Source organism: Melopsittacus undulatus, chromosome 5 (genome assembly GCF_012275295.1).
Source record: "Melopsittacus undulatus isolate bMelUnd1 chromosome 5, bMelUnd1.mat.Z, whole genome shotgun sequence".
Taxonomy (NCBI): domain Eukaryota; kingdom Metazoa; phylum Chordata; class Aves; order Psittaciformes; family Psittaculidae; genus Melopsittacus; species Melopsittacus undulatus.
In genome coordinates, this window is record NC_047531.1 from 30,288,938 (window position 1) to 30,313,214 (window position 24,277).

General features: G+C 36.9%; 1 protein-coding gene across 2 annotated transcripts in view; it reads left to right on the plus strand.

Annotated features, from left to right (window-relative positions):
* The window catches only part of PHTF2 (putative homeodomain transcription factor 2), a 69,795-nt gene that overhangs the window by 38,398 nt on the left and 7,120 nt on the right, over window positions 1–24,277 (plus strand). For both annotated transcript variants that reach the window (XM_034063005.1, XM_005148387.3), the window contains exons 6-15: window positions 1,014–1,179; window positions 1,858–2,022; window positions 6,466–6,667; window positions 9,643–9,801; window positions 12,792–13,010; window positions 15,228–15,356; window positions 16,507–16,779; window positions 17,750–17,881; window positions 20,370–20,456; window positions 21,445–21,600. In XM_034063005.1, coding sequence (XP_033918896.1) covers window positions 1,014–1,179; window positions 1,858–2,022; window positions 6,466–6,667; window positions 9,643–9,801; window positions 12,792–13,010; window positions 15,228–15,356; window positions 16,507–16,779; window positions 17,750–17,881; window positions 20,370–20,456; window positions 21,445–21,600 — 1,688 coding nt within the window. The remainder of the gene's footprint in view (window positions 1–1,013; window positions 1,180–1,857; window positions 2,023–6,465; window positions 6,668–9,642; window positions 9,802–12,791; window positions 13,011–15,227; window positions 15,357–16,506; window positions 16,780–17,749; window positions 17,882–20,369; window positions 20,457–21,444; window positions 21,601–24,277) is intronic.

A 24,277-nucleotide genomic window follows, 5' to 3' on the forward strand; every position in this document is an offset into this window, starting at 1 on the left:
TGCAGAAGTTACAGGAGTGTTTGGGCTCTGGGTACAGGAGCAATAAGAGTTACCTGGGTGTTGACTGTATATGAAAAGCTGGTTATAGGGTTACAAAAATAACAGTTAACTATGCAGTTGGAAGATACCCCTTTTCCAATTACAAGTGCTAGTTAGTCTTGGTCATTTCAGCTGGACCAGCTCCTCGTTTATGTTGTTTGTCTCTGTTCTCTCCACATTGCTAGATAATATACGCATAAGTATATATGAAATATCTGTAGACTTGCACTTACATGTGTATATCTATCCATATGGACAACTTTGTCCATGGACTGGAATGTGGAGTTTAATATGCATTCTGCTAGAGAACATAAAGAGTTTCTTGGCTCAAGTCTGTTGGTCCTTACGGTATCAAAATAGATATATGGTTCACAGAATCAGAGGCTGGTTGAGGTTGTCATGGACCTCTGGAGATAGTCTGAACCCTGCTCAAAGCAGCGTTAGCTAGAACATGTTGCTTGGGGCTGTGTCCAGCCAGGGTTTTAATATCTCCAAGCTTGGATGGAGAGACTTTGACCTATCTGGCCAACCTGCTTCTTGTTTGGCTAGTCATACACTTCATCATTATAGGTGATACAGAAGTAAATTTACTTGGGCTGCTTTAAGAATAATATTTACTTTTTGGTTTTGTCTCTGACTGAAGCTTCATCTTCATTTAAAGTTTCGTGACGCATCAAGCTTTCCAAATGCTTCCCTATGTTACTTCATTCTGCCACCTTTTTCTTGAGCAATAGCTTTTACATAAGTGTCAAAGAAGAGATGGATATTAAGTCTGTAGGTGACTATTTAAATCTTTATTACTTCCTATTTCATTGCAGTTATAATCCCTTCCTCTCAGAATTATATGGGTTGGTTTAAAATCCAGGTAAAGGACTAGATCTGAATGTTTATCTTTTTAACAAAAGCCATGTAATGAGTTGGGCATTTCAGACATTGCAAATATTGAACTCAACTTCATTTCCCTTCTTTTCCAGTTGCTGCTGTAGTGTTATTCTATACAGCCCAAAGCCCACATAATATACCTCTGACTGAAGTAATTGGGCCAATATGGCTAATGTTGCTACTTGGAACTGTGCATTGTCAGATTGTTTCAACACGAACTCCTAAGCCACCCCCCAGCACAGGGGGTAAAAGAAGAAGGTATAGTCTATGTTCTAGTACTTATTTAGGATTGTTAAATATTCTGTAGAACATGCATGAAAAAATGTAGGGATTTACAGTCTCTGCTTTGCAAGAGATGAGAAATTGATGCTCTTTTTATCTGAGTTCTTAATTGATGCGCTTTAACTTCTGTGCATTGACTAATTTATGCATTATGTTATTAGAATATTAGGGCATTGAATCTGACATTTTGCTCAAACAGTTTGTAGCTGAATAGTGGTAGAGTGACAGTATTTACATTGCTGCAAGTTTAGTTTTAGAGCTTCAGGCACTGCTACTCATGATCTTTGTGGGAAATGTACGTACATTAAAGGGGATGCTACTAGAACTGTAGAATGTCTTCCTGCACTTCACTAAGTATGGCTGCTACAGTGAATTATCCCGTTAAAATGGGAAAACCTGCAGTAGTGAACTTTGCAGGTCTAAGCCTGTGATGGTGAGATGAAATATATTTTGGGTTTAATTGTTACAATAATGAGTGTTAGGTTGTTCAGGTTAAGTTTTATTAAATGGAGTTTATTAAATTGATATGCTAAAGCTTTAGTAAAATATTTTGAAATCCTGCTTGTTTTTGCATGCTTGAACTGCTGCACACATTATAGAATTGGTAGATTGCACTTACAAAGCTACCTTCAATTTTGATCTCTTCTGATGAAGGAAATTAAGGAAAGCAGCACATTTGGAAGTACATAGGGAAGGAGATGGCTCTAGTACCACAGATAACACACAGGAGGGAACAGTGCAGAGCTACGGTACAAGCACCTCTTGCAGTATTGGCGCTGTCTTCAGAGATATCTGGCATGCTGCTTTCTTTTTATCAGGGTTTGTATTTATTCAAGGCTACATATGTGTTAGAGATGCATTATCCCTTTTCTAAATAAGTAAGCATTGATGTAATGATTAAACTTTTGTTGATCTAGTTTTTCTCTAATAGTAAACCCATCTCAGTATTTGAACATGTACTAATGTGTTGTTTCTTGACTTTTGTAAATGCTAATGCAATTATATGTTGATGTTGGAGTACTCCGTGAACTACCGGGAACAAACTTACTCAGTTTCTCAATTTTAATCAAATAAGAAAATTTGACTGTAATTTTTCTTTATTACATTACCTGCTTATTACTCTGACAGAATGTTTATTGAATTCTCTCACTGTCATCAAATAATGTGCTTTTTGTGAAGGAAAAGTCTTCAGGATTCAAATAGAGACAGTGCTTAGTTTATAAATAAACACTGAAGATGCATTTTCTAATGATTGGAAGAAGCAACTAGCCCTGTTACATTCCAGAGCTGTTTTGCAAGTGATCGATCTGATAATGTAGTCCTCCAGGCAATTGAAAGTGAAAAACACATTCTGTAGCACTCTGTGTTCAAGGTACACACAGCATTGTGAGTGCTATAGATCAGCACTTATTAGCTGGAGAAAATATGCTCATAAAATAGTAGGAAATTGAGAAAAGAGATACTGCAAGTTATTACATTGATGTTTCGTTGTGCATGCTGCATCTTAAGTAAGGCAATACTAACATGTCTGTTGTACTTGTGATACGTGCTCTTAACCACTGGTAAAGCTTACCTTATACGATGTTGCATTCTGGGAGTATCTAGTTGAAACCCTAGAGATGTTTTCAAAATATTTAAAAATATTGCAAGAGGAGAGTTCTTCTGACTTTTGTCTGTGTAAGATGAAGCTGACTTTGACAAACTAGGAGTCACAGTGATAGATGCCACTGCTGTTCTTTGGGCTGTGTGCATTACTTTCTGCTGTGCTTGGAGTGTAATCTTGTACACTTTTGAGTGTTTTCACTCCTGGAAGATGCTTATGTGCAGTAAGAATAGGACTGTTGGAAGATTCGTTTGGGGTTTTTTTGCCTTACCTTCCCTGGTATTGTGCTCAGAGTGTGTTCATTTGGGAAGGGTTCAGTGGGACTTGCTCTAAGGATTTGTTTAAACCATTTAATGAGAGGTTCTGTTTGTGTGTAGGTGTATGTGGGTGTGTATTTTACTTGGTGATGTTGCTAAAGAAATCTTATGAAACCTTACCGCAAGCAAGCTGTTTAGTGAGATCTCTCCTGCTTCTTAAGACGTATTTTGAAGCTCTAGATAAGGACATTAGAATGGCTCAGTAGTGCTTATTTACAGCAGTTTTTCACATGTATTAAACTTTGACATACCATTTTGTGGAGTTTTAAATATAGGTCTTTAATGCATAGTTTCAAAATTCTCCTCAAATTGTGTTCTTTGCTTTAGGGCCAGACCCTGTGTACTTAGCCAGTTTGTCTACATTCAGGTCATTGGTAACCTGGAACTGTGCATTCAGTACATAACCTTTTGAATGACAAAACTCAGTCTGACTAATAAAATAGAATTCTAACCCTCAATCCAGCACAGAGCCAATTTAGAAATACTAATTATCAATTTCACTGGAAAGGATGTCAATATCCAAATAGGTAATTTATTCGGAATGTAGCACTGATGTGGGACTTGCCTCAAATGTGTCCTTGCTCTAGTTATGGAAATCTTACAATTGTAACTTCTTTAAAAGTTTTACAGCATGAACAGGGAGGAGGTTTGGTTTTTTTTTTACCAACTCCAATTAAAATACATGGGAATAGAATACTTAACAGTGAAAACCTACAGTCTTTGAGAAACATGATTTACATAGAATCATAGAATGGTTAGGGTTGGAAGGGTCCATTTTCCTTAGCATTTTCTCTAGGTGATGCATGATTTAGACAGAAAGTCATTCCTGAGTTAGCTTTGGCATATGTTAATGCTTTTTGAGACCTTGGCTATATTCATTGTGTTGCCCTGTCTTATTTAATACTTTGAATTCTAGCATGAAGTTTTAGAAGTTGATTTATGATATATATCTATACAGTAATTCTGGAAACTATATTTCTATGAGATAGGGAGGTATTGTTCATGTTTATGTTTTTTTCTTTTATCAGTGTAGTGCACCCTAATAAGAAGTGGAAATGTATGCTTTTGTGGCTTGAGGCTTACACATAAATTTAGAGATTCTTACAAAAAATAACTCATTTCTATGTTAGAGATGACTAAAAGACTTTGATCAAGTTACCTGTTTTTCAAAATGAGCTTTAGTTGATATCAGACTTGTCATTGTCTTGCAGTTTTAGTAACATTGCTTGGGTGGCAATGTCCTATTTAAACAAATTATACACATTTACATCCATAAGTTCTTTTTTTTTCCTCTTATTTGCTGCTACTCAACTGTTTGAAGCTACTTCTTGCTAGTTTAATGTGAAATGCATAAAAACTCCTCAAATTAACTGTGGTATAGTTGACCTGTTACTGCACTTACACAGCTAAGTAACTTGTGGAGTAATGACTGGATGTGTACGTCTGCGTATACAACCTGCATTCCCTTTTGCACCATTAAGAAGAATTTTTTTAAAAGTGCTTAAGGTATATTTAATGCATAGAAAAATGTCCTCTCTGGGTTCCACCTTATTGCAGATAATTTCATATTAGTGCTACTTTCTGGTGCTCACAGCTGAGCTTAATAAAACATACTATTTTACAATGAGCTGCCACTGAAATGCTGATGCTTGCTTTATTCCAGAAGTGGAACAGCAAATTTTTCCATTAAGTAGTAAGCTAAGCTTTCTTTTCCTTCAGTTGCTTTATCTTCATTAGCTTAGTTAAACAATGACACTGTGAAAGGCCACAGAAATAAAGCTCTAACATGTTTCTGTTGATAGTTTGACCTTTTTGTTCAAAGCCTCAATAATGTTTTAGATCATTTAGTTAATAAACTTAGAAAATTAAAATTCTGTATATAGCCTTTGGTAATCTGCACACCAATTTACTAGCGGCTTCTCCACCACAAAACACATGCTGAAGCATCTTGCTGTCTCTCTACCTTTGTAAGCTTATAATAAAAACTAATCTATGCAAATACATAATAAGTGCAGAAAGATTTTCTGCTGGTTTTGTACTCATTTAGGAATAAAGTTGACTAAGAATTTAGGGAATGGATTTTTCCATTTTAGCCATCTCTCCCTAGTCACTTTTTGTGTTCAGGTCTCCCCTGTGTTATGCGGGATACCTTATCCTGGGGGGAACGTGAGGCGACTATGCCAGTTCTCTTGATTTGTTTGATGTACATGTTAAAGAGGAATTTAATCTTCTGCTATGTAATCCAAGCTCTCACAGAATGCCTCACTCCTTAAAGAGAAATGCAATGTGTATTCCCTCATAGGAGCACAAGATGAATTGAACAGATTCTTGATGGTTTTATGACCTGTGTCCTGTGTTCTAATAAAACCTGGAAACTTGATTTAAAACACTTCACCCTCCTGCAAGTGTTCTGAGAACCTAACAACCTAAATCTAATTAATACAGGATACTAATTGCTTAAGTGAAGACTTAGAGTAGTCTCTATCAACAAAGTAGTAAGCTACTATTCTTTTGCAATAAGGTAGTAAGCTACTATTCCCTCATTGGCTGCACTTCCGAATTTGGAAGTACAATCATTCAAATGATTGCCTTGAGAAAGCCTTTTTCTGGCATTAGGCATTCTTGCTGCTATATTTATTGACTAGATGAGGGCCTTGACGTCTAGAGAATGTTATGGAAGACTATTCATCAGTACTTAGTAGTCTTAGGAATAATAATACTGGAGAATAATTCATAAACTTACTTTGTTATTTTAAAACAGGAACAGTTAGCGTGTTTGTAAGTTACATTGACTGCCAGGAGTGTTACTGGGTAATATAGGAAAGACTGAATTAAACGCCTCTGTTTAGTAGAGTTATCAATAAGCTGACTGTGTTTAAAACAGTAACAAAAACTGTCTGTGTACAGAATACTAACAGCATGTTTGTTTACAGCTTCAGGAAATAGCATACTTGCTTTGAATTAATAACACTTAAAATTCTAGCATACCTATTTGTTAAGATAGAGAAGTTTTTTGTTTACATTAAAGTCTTGTGGTTCTAATATTGCTAAAGTTGCTATGAAGTTCCAGTTTTAACATATAGGTTTCCTTTTTTCTGTCAGTAGCTAATGATACAATTTTCTTTCAGACACTGACAGTTCCTTTTATAATACTTTTGGGAAAGTATAATGTGTATTATGTAGAAGATGAAATAGTAATAAATATTGTATCAGATGATAATATTGTTAGTTTGTGGTCATCTTAATCAAACTAAAATGGGTTGAGGGCGATAAGGAGGATTTAGACTGGGGAAAAAAATGAGAGTCATTAATTTAATATAAATGTATTTGTTTCAAATATAGATCTAAGAAAGCAAAAGTCTCAATAGATAAATCCACGGAGACTGATAATGGGTACGTATCCCTTGATGGGAAAAAGACAGGTAAAAGCAGTGAAGAATGTATGCAGGCCCATGAACGTCGGTGTGAGGTGATTAAGCCAGAAGAGTCAGGGTGGAGCACTGCAACAGTGAGAGATGCCTTCAGCAATCACAGTCATCACAAAGTAAGTGTGCTTCATTGCTTTCAGAGCAGAGTTATTAATTTGTCAAATAGTATGTGAGGTCTATTTTTCCAATGCTTTGATGCATTCTTATCTACTTTACCCCTAAAAAGGTTTTTAAAATTAAATTAGGTGTAGGACCCTGAGGCCAAAAGTTGTTTTCTTTCATCCTTAGATTCCTAGCCTTTCCTTATTCTTGTAGGAGGATCTAAACATTCTTTGCCATTCTGTGTTTCAGTGCACAAATGTGTGTGCTTTTTGATTTTTTGCAGATCAGCTATACACACTGTACCTTTGCTTGTCTCTTTAGCACAGATCTGTCTGTGCTAAAATGGAACAAATTTTGGATTACTGACAGTTTGCAATTTTGAGGTCATTTTTGAATTGGGTTCTATATAAGATGAGGAAAGCATGATTTCCCTCTCAGTGAAGTCAGAAGGGCTCTGTACTGGGAATAGTGATGAGGTGGAATCATAGTAAGTTGTCATGAAAGAAAACATACCTTTCAGTTTGTCTGGGTCATTTTATCTTCTGGATATTCTGTTTTCATCTTACTGTTCTACGGAATAGCTTTTCCAAAACACGCTTTCTGGCTCTCTTAAAATTGGCATTTGAACATATATTGACAGTGGTTACACTTGACTCTGCTTCACTGGTAATTACCATCAATGATCAGTCATAACAAGGATTTTTCCATTATAATATCAAAGGGAAAGTTTATTCTACTCAAAGTCTACAAGTGGACATTTTTATAAAGGAAAGATGTTCTTTGTGGATTTCATAGCTAAATTATTTAGCAACCCCTTAAAGATCATAGAATCATAGAATAGTTAGGGACCTTAAGATCATCTAGTTCCAACCCCCTTGCCTTGGGCAGGGGCACCTCACACTAAACCATGTCACCCAATGCTTTGTCAAACCGGCCTTGAACCATCGTCAGGGATGGGGCATTCACAACTTCCCTGGGCAACCCATTCCAGTACCTCACCACCCTAACAGTAAAGAGTTTCTTTCTTATATCCAGTCTATGACCTAAGATCCCTATGATTAAGTCAGAATGAAGGTGATGAAGGTTCATCTCAGGGCAGAAAGTTGACTCTTGCTTTGCAGGAGGTGCTTTCTCAGCAGTGATAGCAACTGAGGTTCAGTTGTCTTTATAAATTCCAAGCATTTTGCATTCTTGAAATTCAACAAATAAGGATGTGAAAAAGGAATAAGAAAATAAGTTGAATAAAATAAGAATTTATTTTAAAAGGGTTTTCAGTTTGTTTGATAGAATATTTAACTTTCTTCATGAATATGCATCCACATTAAAGAGAAGTAGGCACAGGCTCCTCTCTTTACTCTTCATCTCTTTCGCCAAAGACAATCAATACATGTTGGTGCCACTGCATGATACTAGATAAGACACCACAGACTGTTCTGCTGTCCATCTTTCTCTGTGTTACTCAGCTGTTAAGAAAGTGAAATGACTTGACCTTGAAGCATCTCAGAAAACAGAGTTCATAATGGAAGAGAGAATTATGTTGCCCAGGAAGGGGAAAGGATTTCTTGTACAGAATACCTTCACTGTTTTTGTCCTTTTACCGTTTCATTGATGACAAGAAGACTCCAAAGGAAACTTTACAGGGTCCTAATTGGTGATCCTGTAATATATGAGAATATATAAAAGTTTTTTAGACAGCTGAATCACAGAATCCCAAGGGTTGGAAGGGACCTCAAAAGATCATCTAGTCCAACCCCCTACAAGAGCAGGGTAACCTAGAGTACATCACACAGGAACTTGTCCAGGCAGGCCTTGAGTATCTCCAACGTAGGAGACTCCACAACCCCCCTGGGCAACCTGTTCCAGTGCTCTGTCACTCTTACAGTAAAGAAGTTCTTCCTGATGTTCACATGGAACCTTCTATGCTCCAGTTTACACCCATTGCCCCATGTCCTATCACTGGATATCACTGAAAAAAAGTCTAGCTCCATCATCCTGACACCCACCCTTTACATATTTGGAAACACTGATGAGGTCACCCCTCAGTCACCTCTTCTCCAAGCTAAAGAGACCCAGCTCCCTCAGCCTCTCCTCATAAGGGAGGTGTTCCACTCCCATCATCATCTTTGTGGCTCTGCGCTGGACTCTTTCAAGCAATTCCCTGTCCTTCTTGAACTGAGGGGCCCAGAACTGGATGCAATATTCCAGATGTGGCCTCACCAAGGCAGAGTAGAGGGGGAGGAGAACCTCTCTTGCCCTACTAACCACACCCTTTCTAATGCACCCTAGGATGCCATTTGCCTTCTTGGCCACAAGGGCACATTGCTGGCTCATGGTCATCCTCCTATCCACCAGGACCCCCAGGTCCCTTTCCCTGTCACTACTTTCCAGCAGGTCAACCCCCAACCTGTACTGGTACATGGGGTTGTTCTTCACCAGATGCAAGACTCTCCAATTGCCCTGCCTGTTTTTCTTTCTATTACTGTTCTGTTACTGTTAATTTTAGTTTAAAAGCAGGGAACCAGGAAGTGGAATAAATTAATGGTCTGAGTATACTGCATGCAATCTGTAGCACTTTATCTCTGGAAGAAGAAGTAAATGGTAACTTTGTACTATATGTGTTGATATTTCAGTGTTACAGGGTCTGCTATCACAAATTTGGTGGGATTTTTTGTTTACCCCACTGCCAGACTTTGGCCTGTATTTCATGTTAGGTTCAGTTTAGACAAAATCACATTAAAATAAGAATGTTAGGATTTTTCTTTGCTATGATATGAACTGGCCCTTCTTTATCTGAGAAATGTTTATTTTGATGTTAAAATTTCTATTCTAGAATTCTTGCTGTACCATTTAATGCTGACATTTAGAAATGTGTTAATATCAGATTTAACTGAGCATAAATAATAATGTTTCAGAAAGAAATTTGATATCAGTTGTTGAGGACATGACCTAGTAAGTATATGTCTTACTAATACTGTATTTTTTGCATTAGGATACTCACAGGACTGTGACAAATTTATCAGATGAAGTTTCTAGTGAGGAAGGGCCTGAAACTGGGTATTCTTTACGTCGCAATGTAGACCGCACTTCTAGTGATTGTATACTTCGAAACAGGAAATCTCACCATTATAAGAAACACTATCCCCTGGAGGTATGTTCTTTTCCATTGCTGCTTTTCTGTAAATTGTTGAAACCTCTTGGTTTCTTACTGAATAGAATGTTCCTCAAATCCTTTTTCTCCTATATTGGATTTTTGGAGTCTGTTAACTGGAGGACTGGTGGGGGACAGGGATGTTTTGCTTTCTTTTTTTAAAGAATAACAACATTTTGAAATTAGGAGGGTTTTTATTCAGTTGGTTTGAACTTATTTTTCCATTCATTGCAAGGAGCCTAAATATATTCTATAGATACTGCATCAGGTTATGGCCAGTTGCTGCTGTCTCTTGATGCCAGTAATCTTGTCTGGAAGCTTGATTTGTTACAGAAACACAAGTAATTGGCAATATGCAATTTTTTATCATGCTAATGCTGCTGTTTCTCTTCATTTAATTATTCTTTGGATCACTAGGCTTCTTGTGGAGAAGTCCGATTGACTCCACCTCTGAGTTTTCATTTCTTCACATTTATTGAAACAGTCACTTAAAATATTGTCAGAAAATTGTAACAAAATTGTTAATGTATAAAAATACTGAAACGTTAAGAGATTCGATAGTATAGAAGAGGGGAATGCACAGATTCCATGTTAGTAGAGTTTTTAATATAAGGACTCAGACATTGAAAACGAAGGGATATGTTATGCATGTGCTTTTATTTATCTATAATTTTAAATAAATTATGGGGTTTTTTTGCTAGTAGTATGTAACAACAGATACACGGAATAGGTTTTTTACAAGGTTGTATTGCCGGTTTTTTACTAGGTGTGTGTGAAAATTGTTATAAGAGTAATTTCAGCCCCAACAATAGTTCACTGTCAGATGGGTTTAATAGGCAGAACCTAATCATAGAAATCACAGAATAGTTAGGGTTGGAAAGGACCTTAAGATCATCCAGTTCCAACCCCCCTGCCTTGGGCAGAGACACCTCACACTAAACCATGTCATCCAAGCCCCTGTCCAATCCAGCTTTGACCACCAGGGATGGGGCATTCACAACTTCCCTGGGCAACCCATTCCAGTGCCTCACCGCCCTCACAGTAAAGAACTTCCTCCTTATAGCCAGTCTAAACTTTCCCTGTTTAAATTTTAACCTGTTACCCCTTATCCTATCGCTGCAGTACCTCATGAAGAGTCCTTCCCCAGCAGCCTTGTGCACAAGCTTTCTCCTTAATGTAAAAATGTCTCCTTAGAATCTGAGTTTAGACATTGCATTCTCTGACAACAATAGCAAAGACTTGAAGTTGTTGCTTTGCTTAAAGCCATTATTAGATAATCTGTTCCACTAGGGAAGACTGTGAGATCTCTTCAGAAGCTGAAGAGACAAAATTTGCTCCATGTGTAGCTTTGACAGTAATATTTTATACTTGTTCCCTGTTTCCTTATCTGACTGCTGCTGTGAAAGAGGAAGCTTTTCTTTGTTGTTACCAGCTCGCCTCCCCCACACAATTACAAAGGAAATGAAACAATAGTTTTCAAATCTGCAAAAGCTTTCTTTGTATTTAAAAAAAATGAATTAGTGAAGTCAGTGGATATACTCTCAACTTGTCCTACATTTTCTTCTATAATCATGTTTACTTGTCAACTTGATTGTTGTTTGAGCAAGCTTTTTCAGTGTTCTTTATTAACTGCAGGACTCAGTGGTACCCAGTAGTGACTGCCTTCTGTAAATATCTATTTATCTAATTTTGGGGAAGAAAAAAATAGCTCAGACTTTCTGCATTGATGTTATCCTTCACTTTGTAAAATAAAGGGAAAGAGTGCAGACCAATTTTTATCTACATATTTATTTACAAAATTGCTTACATAAAATACATTAAGCATGACTTTCAGGAAGAGCAAAGGACACTTCTTCAGATAGTAATACATTAGAAATCAAATGAGTACAACTGCTGGAACATAGCTTGATATTTGAGTGTCCAAACATAATAACTTTCTTTCTTTATCTAAGACACAGGTAAAAATAAAACATAATAAGGCTTGCTTGTTTCGAGTACAGTTTTATGTATGACTATGTAGGTTACACATGTACCTAGCATTAGCTGTGTATACTCTTGCTTATTTTTCCTTTCTACACCTGATGTGTAACTGTCTCCAAAGAAGCTCACTCTCTTTGAGAAGATATGTTAGTAGTAACAATGGGAAAATGTGATTTCTAGGGGACTTTGAGAGTCAATTCCTCTTTTATTACAGGCTGTTAGATTTAGAAATGTACTCCTGGAACATACCGAGCTTTCTTTTAAAGCTAGTTAAATTATATCTACACTGCTTACTTGAAAGGCTGTTTGAGTGCCTCAGGTCTTGGATGACTAGACATATCTTGGCTTTCTTCCTCTAGGGCCTTGCCCTTTCTAGATAAAGAATTCTGTACTGTTTGGAGAAGCTAATAAGTAGCTAAAGTACTTCAGCTCAAACAACTACAGACAGATGATCCAAGTATCAAGTTAATTTAAAATACTTTGTGAATGATGCTTTTCTCACACTCAGTCACATTTCTTCATTACCATTGCAATCTCGTGTATATGGCTTTATGCCTCAAGTGTTTTTCACATTTTCACTAAAGTAATGAAGCTGTAAAATGTTGCAGAAAGGGCTTAATTTATACCTTATAAAATTAGAAGTTTGAGAAATAGTTGGAGGCTGTGGCTTTATAATTGCTGTTAAAGCCTAAATGAATAAGTTTTAGAAAATGTGTAAAATAGTTATTTCCTTAAATAGTTGATATGGTTTGATTCCTCATAACGTGACCCCCTTCCCCAACAGAGCAAGGACCATGGACTGTTACTTGTTTGTACAGTGTCTAAAAATATTCAGCCTTTTAGACACTCCTTCAATAAACTTTTAATTCGCTCTGATGAGAAAGATAATGGATTGGAATATTGAAAACCAGATATAGATGGATTCACTCATTTGAGCTTTACCTGTTCTGTCAGGAAACAATGTAGCATAAAAAAAGTGGCATCAATTCCAATGCGTGTTTTAATTTCAGGATACACCTAAATCAGGTACTAGCTGCAGTTCTCGGTGTTCAAGCTCTAGACAAGACTCTGAGAGTACGAGACCAGAATCGGAAACAGAAGATGTGCTGTGGGAGGACCTCTTACACTGTGCAGAGTGCCACTCTTCCTGTACCAGTGAGACAGATGTAGAAAGCCCTCAAATGAATCCATGTGTAAAGAAAGAGTACAGAGATGACCCATTTCATCAGGTTGGTATCTATCAATACTGATTTATTTATTCCACTACACTCGAGTTCAGTATTATCTGCTCTATCATATGTCAGGAGGCCTGAGAGGAAGATCTCTACATTAAATGAAAGCTACAAAGCCAAAGTGATTTGATAGAATTAAAACAAAGAGCATTTAATTTCTGGTACTCAGTCATTAATTTGTCAAATGAAGAGGATATGACAGTGCACTGAAATAGCCTGCAGAATATTTAGTGTTTGAATCAGCTGTAATTCAGGACAGGTACTGATTGATTTACGTTTCCTCTGTGGTGTAGACAGTTCTGTTGTTTTGTTTTTCTCTGGTGGAATTGTTCTTTCATGAGGACATATCAGACATATCAGACATCTTTCTATTGTTTATACATAAATCTATAGACAATAAAGCAAACAGATAAAATGGTGTCTAATGCATATGTATTTGTATACATAATATATATGTATGATGTTACATGTGAATTATCTATGTCTAGATTCAATTTAGATAGAAGTTTTTTGTTTTTACCTGAAAGCTAATAATTTAATTTCCCTTATTTGATGTTATTCTGTAGCAACTTATGGGCAGTCATTTCTGACAATTTTACTGTTCGTGGGGCAGCACTTCCTTTGCAGCCTGCCTTGGGTTAATGCCGGACAGAATACATTGTTAATACTGATCATTAACAATCAAGCATTAGTCATCATTTGATAAAATCCATTCAGATATCACAGTGCCAGTTGCATTTGTTGTATGAGTCTTTGAACTGAATGTTTATTGCATTGCTAATGTGAAGCATTTAAGTGAAGAGATGGAGAAAATATGAAACATTCTTCTGGGTAAATGTGTTGGTAGCGTATCATCAGTACTAAGGATTGCCGTGCAAGAGATGGTGGTATTACTACCTAAGGAAAAGAATTTCAAAAGACAGGCTTTTTACTCATAACAGGTATTGGAAATGTTGTTTTGCTTGATTTTTAAAATCCTCCCTATAGAAAAACAACTATAAAGAAAAAGTAATTTGGATTTCATGCAGTCTTTGCTTTTGTGATTTAGTTTTAGTTCTTCTTGTTACATTACATATAAACACTAAATCAGAAGCCTGACAAGAGGGAGTTGAATTGCAGTGTAGGCATTGACTTTGGGTTTCTGCAATTGAGGTTTTTTGCAGTTTGGTGGTAGAGTGTGAATTTTGGAGTTTGGCTTCTGGTGTTGATACTCCCTCTAGAGGGAGACCTTGGAAATCTGTGGGGAAGAAAGTCCTGCTCCTAATATTTGTGTTTTAATAATGTAAATCAATTTTTTTCATCCAATGGAAAAAAAGAGGAGATAATTGAATACTTAGAAGAATACAAAGATTTCACATAAATACTGATGAATAAGGTAACAAAAGCTTTATTTTTCAGAAATTATAAATTAAAATTAAAAAATAATATCGTGCCCCAGCCCCTCCTCCCCAGTACCACCACTTCCAGTTGTTTGATACACATAGTGCTAGGTGACCAGGCAGAGTTGGAGCAATTTTAATGACCTGAATGGCAAAGAAGTGAGACAGGGCTGAGGGAAATCAGGAAATGGCTGCAGCAGAACTTGTTGCCTCAGCATTTTTTCAGATCCTTCAGTTCTCACTTGATTCTCTGGAGTAAAAACACCTCAGTCATGAGTGCATTCAGGAGATTAGGCTGGAACTGCTTGGCTCTTGAAGCAGCGTGTATTGATTTGACTCCTATCACAATCTCTGAGTCTTGCAGATATGTTTAACATAGGGGGGCTTTCATGCTTAAAAAGGGGATTGTGAATTACACAAATATCATTAAACCCAAATTAAAAAAAATAACGGTTGGCCTTAGGCTCAACCTGAGAAGAGCGCTTTTCAGAATGTTAGGGGTGCAAAATAATAGAAAAACAAAATATTCCATAAAACCTGGAAAAATTAAAGTTGGGTTATAAGTTTTCAAATCTCTGTCTTTGATATGTTTGAGCAAAAAAAGAAGCCTCAACAATGACAACACTATGAGAAAATGAAATATGAAGGAGAGATCTCTGTACTCACAGCTGTTTCTCGGAAAAGTGGATGATTTTGAGGACTATTAACATATAGTAGAGTAGAAGTAAATGAAGTAAATGCTATATAACAGTGTTTATGCATACCTCTGACAAAGGCATACTGACAAGACAGTAGGTTTTTATCTCTGATGGAATATATTCCTTGTCTTTCCCAGAGTCATTTGCCTTGGATCCACAGTTTGAATCCAGGACTAGAAAAAATAAGTGCAATTGTATGGGAGGGAAATGACTGCAAGAAAGCAGATATGTCTGTGCTTGAAATCAGTGGCATGATAATGAACAGAGTGAGTATTCTTTTTACCTTATAGAAATACTGCATTTAGGAGTGAAAGCACTACGAGAAATAATGTTGTTTTGCTGAGGGGTTTGGTTTTTTTTGTTATGCAACTATCTGTTATTACATTATTGTTCCATGGCTTGCATCACTCTCATTTACTTGTTACTAACAGATAAAAGAGCTACAAATCTTAAGTGTCGGGACAATGAAACGTGTTTGCATTGTTACATGCTTGCTAGCAATCTCTGTTTTATTGTTTCAAAGTGATACATGCTGTGAATATTCTTAATTACCTTCTTGCACTTTGCTTTGTTGAACTTCATGAGGCTGGCATTGGCCCACCTCTCAAGTGTGTCAAGGTCCCTCTGGATAGCATCCTTTCCCTCTGGTGTTATCAACTGAACCACACAATTTAGTGTCATGAGCAAACTTGCTGAGGGCACATTCAATCCACTGTCCATGTCTCCAACAGAGATGTTGAACAGGATCAGTCCCAGCACCGACCTCATTGAATTGCTGTTGTGCTGTTTTCCAATATAGACACCGTAGGCATTTTGTAGAGTTGAACATCAAATCCTAACATAGCTTAAGAAGACTGTCATTAATTCTGACAAGTTGATACCATCTCCAACTTAAAAGCAATGTATTCACAAACTTTGTTCAGATCTCTGTATCTAACTAAGAGACAATACAGTTTTGGGAGCACTCCGCAGCAGAAGTAAATTTACAAAGCTATAGCCAGAGTAATAGAACTCCAGTCCTGTCTGTACTCTTTGATTCCTTTAAAAACATGCAACCTAAAAGCAAAATTACAAATAGGAGCAACATAGATGTAAGCAGCACAGTCTGATTGGCACACTTTGCTAATTCAGCATTAAATGATTTTTTAATACAAGGATATGCAATGGAGTCTGTTAACTGCAGTGTTATGTTGTTGGGTTTTTAAATGATTTGTCATATTTGGTTCATGTGGTTTAAGTGCTCTTTGAGGACTTCCTTTTTCTTAATAGTAAATTCTGAGGATGCTTGGTTTAAGGTTTCATATAACTTATCAGATCATAAAGTGTTTGTTGTGATAGTAATACAGTAACCTTAACAATTCATTTACTGACTCAATTCCAAAGTTAAAAATCTGCCTTGTTTTCTCGTGGTTTCAGGTGAACAGCTATATACCAGGAATTGGTTATCAGATTTTTGGAAACGTCATATCTTTAATCTTGGGTTTAATGCCATTTGTCTTTCGACTTTCCCAAGCTAAAGATTTGGAACAACTGGCTACACATTCTGCCATAGAACTTTGTATGACTGCATTTGGATCAAATGGAGACATTCTGGTTCTCTCAATGGTTATTATAAGTTTTGTGGTCCGTGTATCTCTAGTGTGGATTTTCTTTTTTCTGCTATGTGTAGCAGAGAGGACATACAAACAGGTATGAACAGCAAAGCAAGAGGTGTCATTCAAAGCAAAACAAGGTTTAATGTTTATGATTTTTTGACTTTTTGAGTATTAACTTTTCTTCAGACATTATGATACATAGATCAATGGTGACAAATACTTCAGTGGATTTACAGTTTAGGAGATAACTAAGTTACTGCAATGGACTGTAGTCTCTGCAGAATCTCTGTAGCTAAACATTTGTCCTGGCGAGCATTTCTGAGGGAAAACTTCTTTATTTCAGATGTCTGGGTCACTCCACCTCTTTAGTCATGCCTCTCCTGCCTCAGTTTTGCCTAAGGAGAAGGAGTTTCAATAAAAGAAGTCTATCAACTTCCAGTTTGTTCTGCCAGTGTTTTTTCAAAACTTTCAGTTTAATTCAAAACAATCCAGTCCAAAAGCTAGCCAAGAGCCCTGCTTTGATGGTAGATCAGTCACATGGCTGGAGACCCTGAAAGCTGCTATCTGGAGTAATACAGCTGTTAATTTATTGCTGCTTATTTCAATGTAAACATTTCAGAAAGTATCAATATCATTTACTAGCTGCAGAGTGTATGGTCTGCAAAAGAAAGACTTTCTTCTCTCAAATTATAGCCAAAATATGTGACCTAATACAGTAGAATAGAATGAACCTGATTCTAATAATAATTTCTTTTGGAAGCAACTTCTGTGATACAGGCACTCTCTAATGCAAATGATTTGCAAGTTTGATTTTCTCCCCATTTAAGAACAAAGCAGATCTGTTATCTGAAATTTGAAGACAGGAACTCAAAATGTAGTTAAATTCTATCATTAAGATATGAAGACTTTTAAAACTTTTTAGCGTATCTCCTCTTTTTAGTAACACGCGACTTTTATTTCTGCACTATATTAACATATTTTAGTGTGCACTGATACACTGTGCATTACTTTTACTTACTATTTTCTTTCCATTGCCCTTGAAAATCAATCTTACTTCTCTGCAGAGGCTACTTTTTGCCAAGCTTTTTGGTCATCTAACGTCTGCCAGGAGGGCAAGAAAATCAGAGGTTCCTCACTTCCGCTTGAAGAAAGTACAGAATATAAAAATGTGGCTTTCTCTCAGGTCCTATCTAAAGGTAAAATAATGAGTATTTTTGCTACCACTTTAATATGGAATATCTCTTATGCTGTTGATGGAAGGTTGTTATTATAATCTGAATTTTTCTCCTGCGTACTTACCCCCATTGATGTACATGTGCCTTATTCTCCTGAACTGAGGACACTTGTACACTTTGTTTTAGTAACTCTGGGTCAGCAGTGTCTGCAAGCTGCCAGATTGTGAGAAAGTGAATGCCTAGTTTTTACCTTGGAGTATAGGATGAGTGTGCTCAGAGTTGGAGTCTTGTTTTACTAATGCTAGCAGAAAAGTCTCTCAGGTGAATATGTTGGGTAAAAATGACCACTTGTAGTACAATACAGACAATGCCTTTGTGTAAGAGCCTCACCAGTTAGCATCATTAGCACAGAAGGAATTTATGAAGCAAGACAGTTTATGTGTATATTTGTGCTTTGTATACATGCTAGGTAAAACTAGAAATTATGCCCAAGTGTTACCTGCAGGACATTCTGATCCCTCTGTTGTATGTTCAGTTCATATTTGAGTAATCTCTTTATATCTCAGTAATGATCTTTTCAAGCCAGAGCATTTTGATGAGTCTTTATGAAAGGGTCCGTATTATCTAACTCGGGATTGGGTTGTTTTGTGTCCCTGTCCTCTATTTTTTGTCTGTGTTAGGTAGTACAACTCTGATAAGCTAGGTTTTTTCCTATTTGTTTTCTGTAGAACCATTAGTTTTAGTGAACAATCCGACAATCTCTTGTCTGTGGTGGTGATTCTCTTATTTGCGTCTATGCTTTTTATCTAACCTTTCTTAACTGTTGTTAGAAAGATCTGCTGTCAGTACACTTTAGAAGTGGGTAAAAGATTATGAAAACATAAAGGAGTTCTGGCATGGAGACTGGGGAGTGTGGAAAGCAGGAATTACTAGCAGGCAAAATTTGTAATATAAAGCACAATCTTAAATTTGAAAGATGCATCACTTCAAGAGGAATTGAGGTGGTTATGTACAACACCCCTTGTGTAATGGAACTATCTGTTGGGTAGGCTGTAAAAAAGATGTACCCTGTCAAGTTCACATTTGAGAGACTTGTATCTTTTCGCTTCTAGTCTGTAATGTGTTGCTGAATGGGAAGAAAGGAGGATAACAGCACTTGGACAATAGAATGTTATTTTGATGCTTGAAAGACTGAATATGGTAGCATTGTTGTGGAGTGTCTTGCCTTCTTTCCTCATAACCACATCTATTTATTCCGCCTTTTCTTATGCCACTGGAAACATTTGTACAATTCTGTGGCTAAGAAAAGAGCAATCAGAGAGCAGTCAGAGGCAGGTACAAAGGGAACTGAATCAACTCAAAAATAATCAGGCAAGAACAGTAATTTTCCCCTCCATCTGTTGCTTTTGGTTCACTGGGCAGCTCTGTAATGCTTGTGCTAGCATGAGAAAAGGAATGGAGAGAAGCACCTAAGGAGCTGGGCTGCCTTCTTGCAGTGGTACTGCTGGCATATACTGGCATAGCATTTGTCCAAAATACATTTGCATATTACCTCTACCTGTATATGTCCACCTGTGAAGATGTGAGTTGGGGTATAGAAGATGTGAGCTGGGGTATACACGCATCTCAAGTCTCACACTGAGCTCTGGCTCAGTACATAAGCAGTGCATGCAAAACTGCAGTAGTGATTTGCACTTAATTTCTTTCCAGTAATTAGGCTCCCTATCTCTTTCTCCCCATTCCAAGGTTATATCTTGTCTATGTACACCTCCCATTCTCCTCATGTTTATACAATTAGTAGCATGTCTGGAGTACAAAGTTGAGAAATATATCTGTTATAACTTGTACATGTTTCAGTGCAGCACAGGATGTTTAATTATTTAATTAAAAAAAAAAGAGAAAAAGGGTCATTGAGTAGAAACATTTCATTGTACTAAGTGAGAAATGGTTGCAAACAGCGAGGTTGCACTTTTCAAGACAAGTGTATTTGTTCCCCACTTTTCCTTCCTGTTCTGGGGGAGAGAATTATATTATTGCATCTACCACAATGGGACAGTGATTTACAGCTGTATTTTTTTTTGTGTCAAAAAGAGGCAAGTAATGGAAAATACCAACCATGTGAGATCATATCTTGATACCCTGTTGTGATCTGGTGTCCAAAAATCTTTTGTTAGTCCTGGTTTGATACTTGGGGTTAAACCCCCGTGCTGTATCAAAATTGTAATGGCAGGGAATACTGGTCACATCAAAGTTACTTTGCATCATGAAGGAGCTGACTGAACGAGTGATAATAGTTACCTTTAAATGCTTGCATCTGAATTAATCTCACATGCCTTTAGGGGTTTCAAATGTAGTAATAGTATTTGGATCTAATATGATGTTTGAATTTAGATTGCCAGATTACAAACCATGATGAAACAGAGGTTCAAGGTGTGAATCTAACCGGGTATGCTAAATATCAACTCTGGGCAGGTTTTCACTTACATGTATGTAAATCTTCTATTTTCAGCGTCGAGGACCTCAACGCTCAGTTGATGTGATAGTTTCATCTGCCTTCCTACTGACTATCTCAGTTGTGTTTATCTGTTGTGCCCAGGTGAGGAAATCTTACTTGTATGGTAACAACTACGACTTAAATAGTTTAGAAAAACATATTTGACTGGCTTTGCATGGGGATTCCTATTAAGTTGGAAGACCACAGTGAAAAATCAGGAAGAGCTGTCACAGCTTTTCAGAAGATTAAGCTCCATTTTGTATTGTGCATTTTATCTACGTTACAGTATTATTCTGTAAGACCTAGTGAAACTTACTGATAGCATAGTTCCTGACATGATGATATTATTTTGTAATTCTGTGTCCTCTTTCATTTTCCATCGTGGATTTTGGAACCCAGGGTGTGTTTTTTCTAACATTTAGCATCAAAAGTCACTTTTGCAAAGGCAGCTGAGATTGACCTTGGGTGATGATTTTTGTGAGACAGCCGGTTGTTGGCTATATTAGCCTGCCCTCTAGTGGAATATCTTTTAGTAAGCAAAGCTGTGCTCAGAGATGATTTTTACAGCTTAAGATTTTTCTTTGAGCTTCTATTTCAGAGCACAGGGGAGCTTCTGATTGGCTCCTGTTTGTATTTTCTTCATACTTTCATCCCTAGTACATGCTAATATGTTTTCCTGGTAACGATCTATAAATATTTTAATAAGAATATAATTAACAATATCTCCTATTGGATTCAATTTTCTCCATAATTCAGTACATCTGATGGTATATTTTGAGTTTTTTCAAATATAGCGTCTTTGCAAGTTTGAGCATGAGGTTAAAATTGTCTTAGAGTGTGTTTCTTTATCTATTGCTTTAGAGATCTGAAAAAAAAGATCTGATTGAGCCTTTCAGAGCAAATCTGTTCTCAAACCTCACACCTTTGACACAGTGCTGATTTTAGATTATGATTCAAAAATCTTCTATGCCTAACCCAATCCATATACTTATTCTTGGGAAATTTTTCTTGGAGTTGAGGATCTGTGTGATTTTCTTACATTGTAATGTAACTATTATTGCCAATTAATTTTTTTTTCTTTTGGTTTCAGCTGCTTCACATGCATGAGATCTTCCTTGATTGTCACTACAATTGGGAACTTGTAATTTGGTGCATTTCACTAACTCTCTTTCTCTTAAGATTTGTTACTCTTGGATCTGAAACCAGTAAAAAGTACAGCAATACCTCAATATTACTTACTGAGCAGGTGAGAATTTGTATAGACCTATATTATTATATCTAAATAAGTAATTCATCTGGTAGGTCTCAGGCATGCATTTTCACTCAAAGTGCTGGATGGGAGAGTAAAGAACTTGAAAACCAAGTTACCCTCTATAAAGTGGGTCACTACTTCTAGTCCAATAATTTTGAATGCTAGGTTGTGTGGGTTACATACAGTCTCCTCTAGACTCCTTGGAAACTTTGACTTTCAGTCATCTGCCCAGCTTGGCTTTGGGTATGCATGCTTTTCTTCTTGGGAACGTTCTAGTCAGCATTTGTTCTGCAAACTTCTCCCTCTGCTCTGCCTGGCACTGCTGCTAGCTTTCTGAGCTAGGCATGTTGCATTAGTGTTAGATAAGAAGCAATCTCTTTCTGCTCAGAGAGGTTTCACAGTGGTGCAAAACACAGCATTCAGGACAAGACAAATGAGCAGTTCAAATCTTCAAAGGTTTCCTACAGGAAACATATTCAAGTTGGAGAATAAAATCTTCCAAACTGTGTCACATCACAGGATGTGAAGCTTATGACAGGTGGTATAAATGACTGCTTACATGTTGTGCTCAATGAGAATTCATCCTGTCTTTACTAAAGCTGATGAGGCTGAACACTGAGAAGGCAGTCTACCTATTTTACCTTGTCATGAATACTGTGGTTTGCACCACCGTGAAACCTCACAGAGTTCCTGAGCCCGGAAAGCTTTGCATTATTCTGCTGATCCTTAGGAGATGAATAGCCTAATGTCCCACTGAAATTTGTCCTCTGTTTTTGGGATGAAAATGGAGGGAAATGTTTGGGGTAAGGATTGGGAAAAAATGTAGAGAGGAAGGTGAGAGAGAGGTAGAGAATGTCAGGCCTTTGTTTTGCTTTCTTAGGCTTTTATACTGTGCTCTTCATGAGAGTGTTTGAGGGTTTTAAGCCAGCATGGACATTGAAAGAAGCACTCTCTGTATGTACTCAGAACTTAAAAATCAATTCAGAAAGTGCTATGTCATCAGACACGTAGCTCTCTAATGAATCCAGCTTATCCTGTTAAAAGTAATTTCCCTTAAAAATGCCCAAGAGCTTTATGAAATGAAAAGCAAAACAGAACTCACAATTGTTTCTCTGAAAATAAAAAGGATACGTGTCACCCTGGGTAGAACTCATTTTGGACTGATTTCACATAGTTAGCTGCATGCCACAGCATATTTACAGTGTTCTTGGAACAGACTTGTGAAATTCTGACATTTCAGCCTTTCATGAGACATCTAGTCCAAACAGTTGACTAACACTCACAAAAAGTCTGATCTGAAAAAGCACATCTAAACTGCTGTCCTGGAAAATCACACATTAATGTTATTAGGCTTACAGAGAAGAGAATGAAGATTCGAAACAAAAAAGCAAACTAGGAAAAAAAACCCAAAACCAACAAAGCAAAAGGACAAACAAGCCTCAACTCTCACATTCAACTTAGAGGTCTCACAGATAAGATGAAACTGCAAATTCTACTTTCTGTCAGCAGAGTTCCAGCCACTTTTATGTGCTTTATATTCAACCTATAAATTTCATGATGAGGTGTCATGATGGGAAACTAACAGATCAGTCGTTTTACATCAGAGGACTTTCTGACTGTATGCTGTATGCCCGTAATTTTTCAAGTTCTTCTGAAAGTGTTTTAAATTGATCTTTTAAATTAAGTGCCTCATAGTCTCTTTGTTGAGTAAAATACAACATGTGGTCTGATTGAAGCTGTGTCTTGCCAGCTTCGAGTCCAGAATAGTTATGGTAGGTCGCAGTCAAACACAGTCTAACTCCCCTCCTGAATCAAAGTTTGTCGTTGAATGCTGCTTTTTTCCCATAAATTAATGAAATCATAGTAATTGTTAAAAGAGATTTTAACCTTCCATGGGTTTATTAACTACCTTTTTTTCAGAGTTGCTAAATAGAGCCTTTTTTCTTAATTTATTCATGTTTATAAATGCTTGAATAGTCAAAATCAGTAATTTTGTATTTAAAGATTGGAATCTTTTTGCCTATAAAAGCATAATTTAAAATGAAATTTTAAAGCTTAATGTGCTTTGGAATATGTTAGGCATAGTTCTTAATTTTTACTGTTTATAAGAAACTTACAATGACCTTCTTAGGGAGATCTGATAGTATTCAGTCATTTTGTTTAGATGGCTGTGGCCCTTATTTCAATAGCCACCTTACAATACACCTTAAGTCTGTAGCATCATGTAGCATCACTTCCTTTCTGCAACGTTGTTTCTGCACCTTGTCTGTCATCCAAAGGACTACTTCTGCATATTGTTGAATTGCTCATTTTAAATTTTGTTGAAGGTTGTTATCCTAAAATAAAAAGCTCACTGCTTTTCATAGAATCATAGAATAGTTAGGGTTGGAAAGGACCTTAAGATCACCCAGTTCCAACCCCCTGCCTTGGGCAGGGACACCTCACACTAGACCATGTTGTCCAAGATACTTTTCTTTTGATTTGCTTTTGTTATGCAATAGAAAAGAACAACTAGCCTTTGCCTGGTCTATGATATCAAAGGCAGGTCATTTGAGAATGAAAGTCAGTGTTTCAAAATCACTAGAAAGCCAGAAGAGAGCTAATATGTACTCTTAACTAAACATTCTCAGAAACGGTGACCTAAAACAGCCTGGATCACAGACGTGTTGAA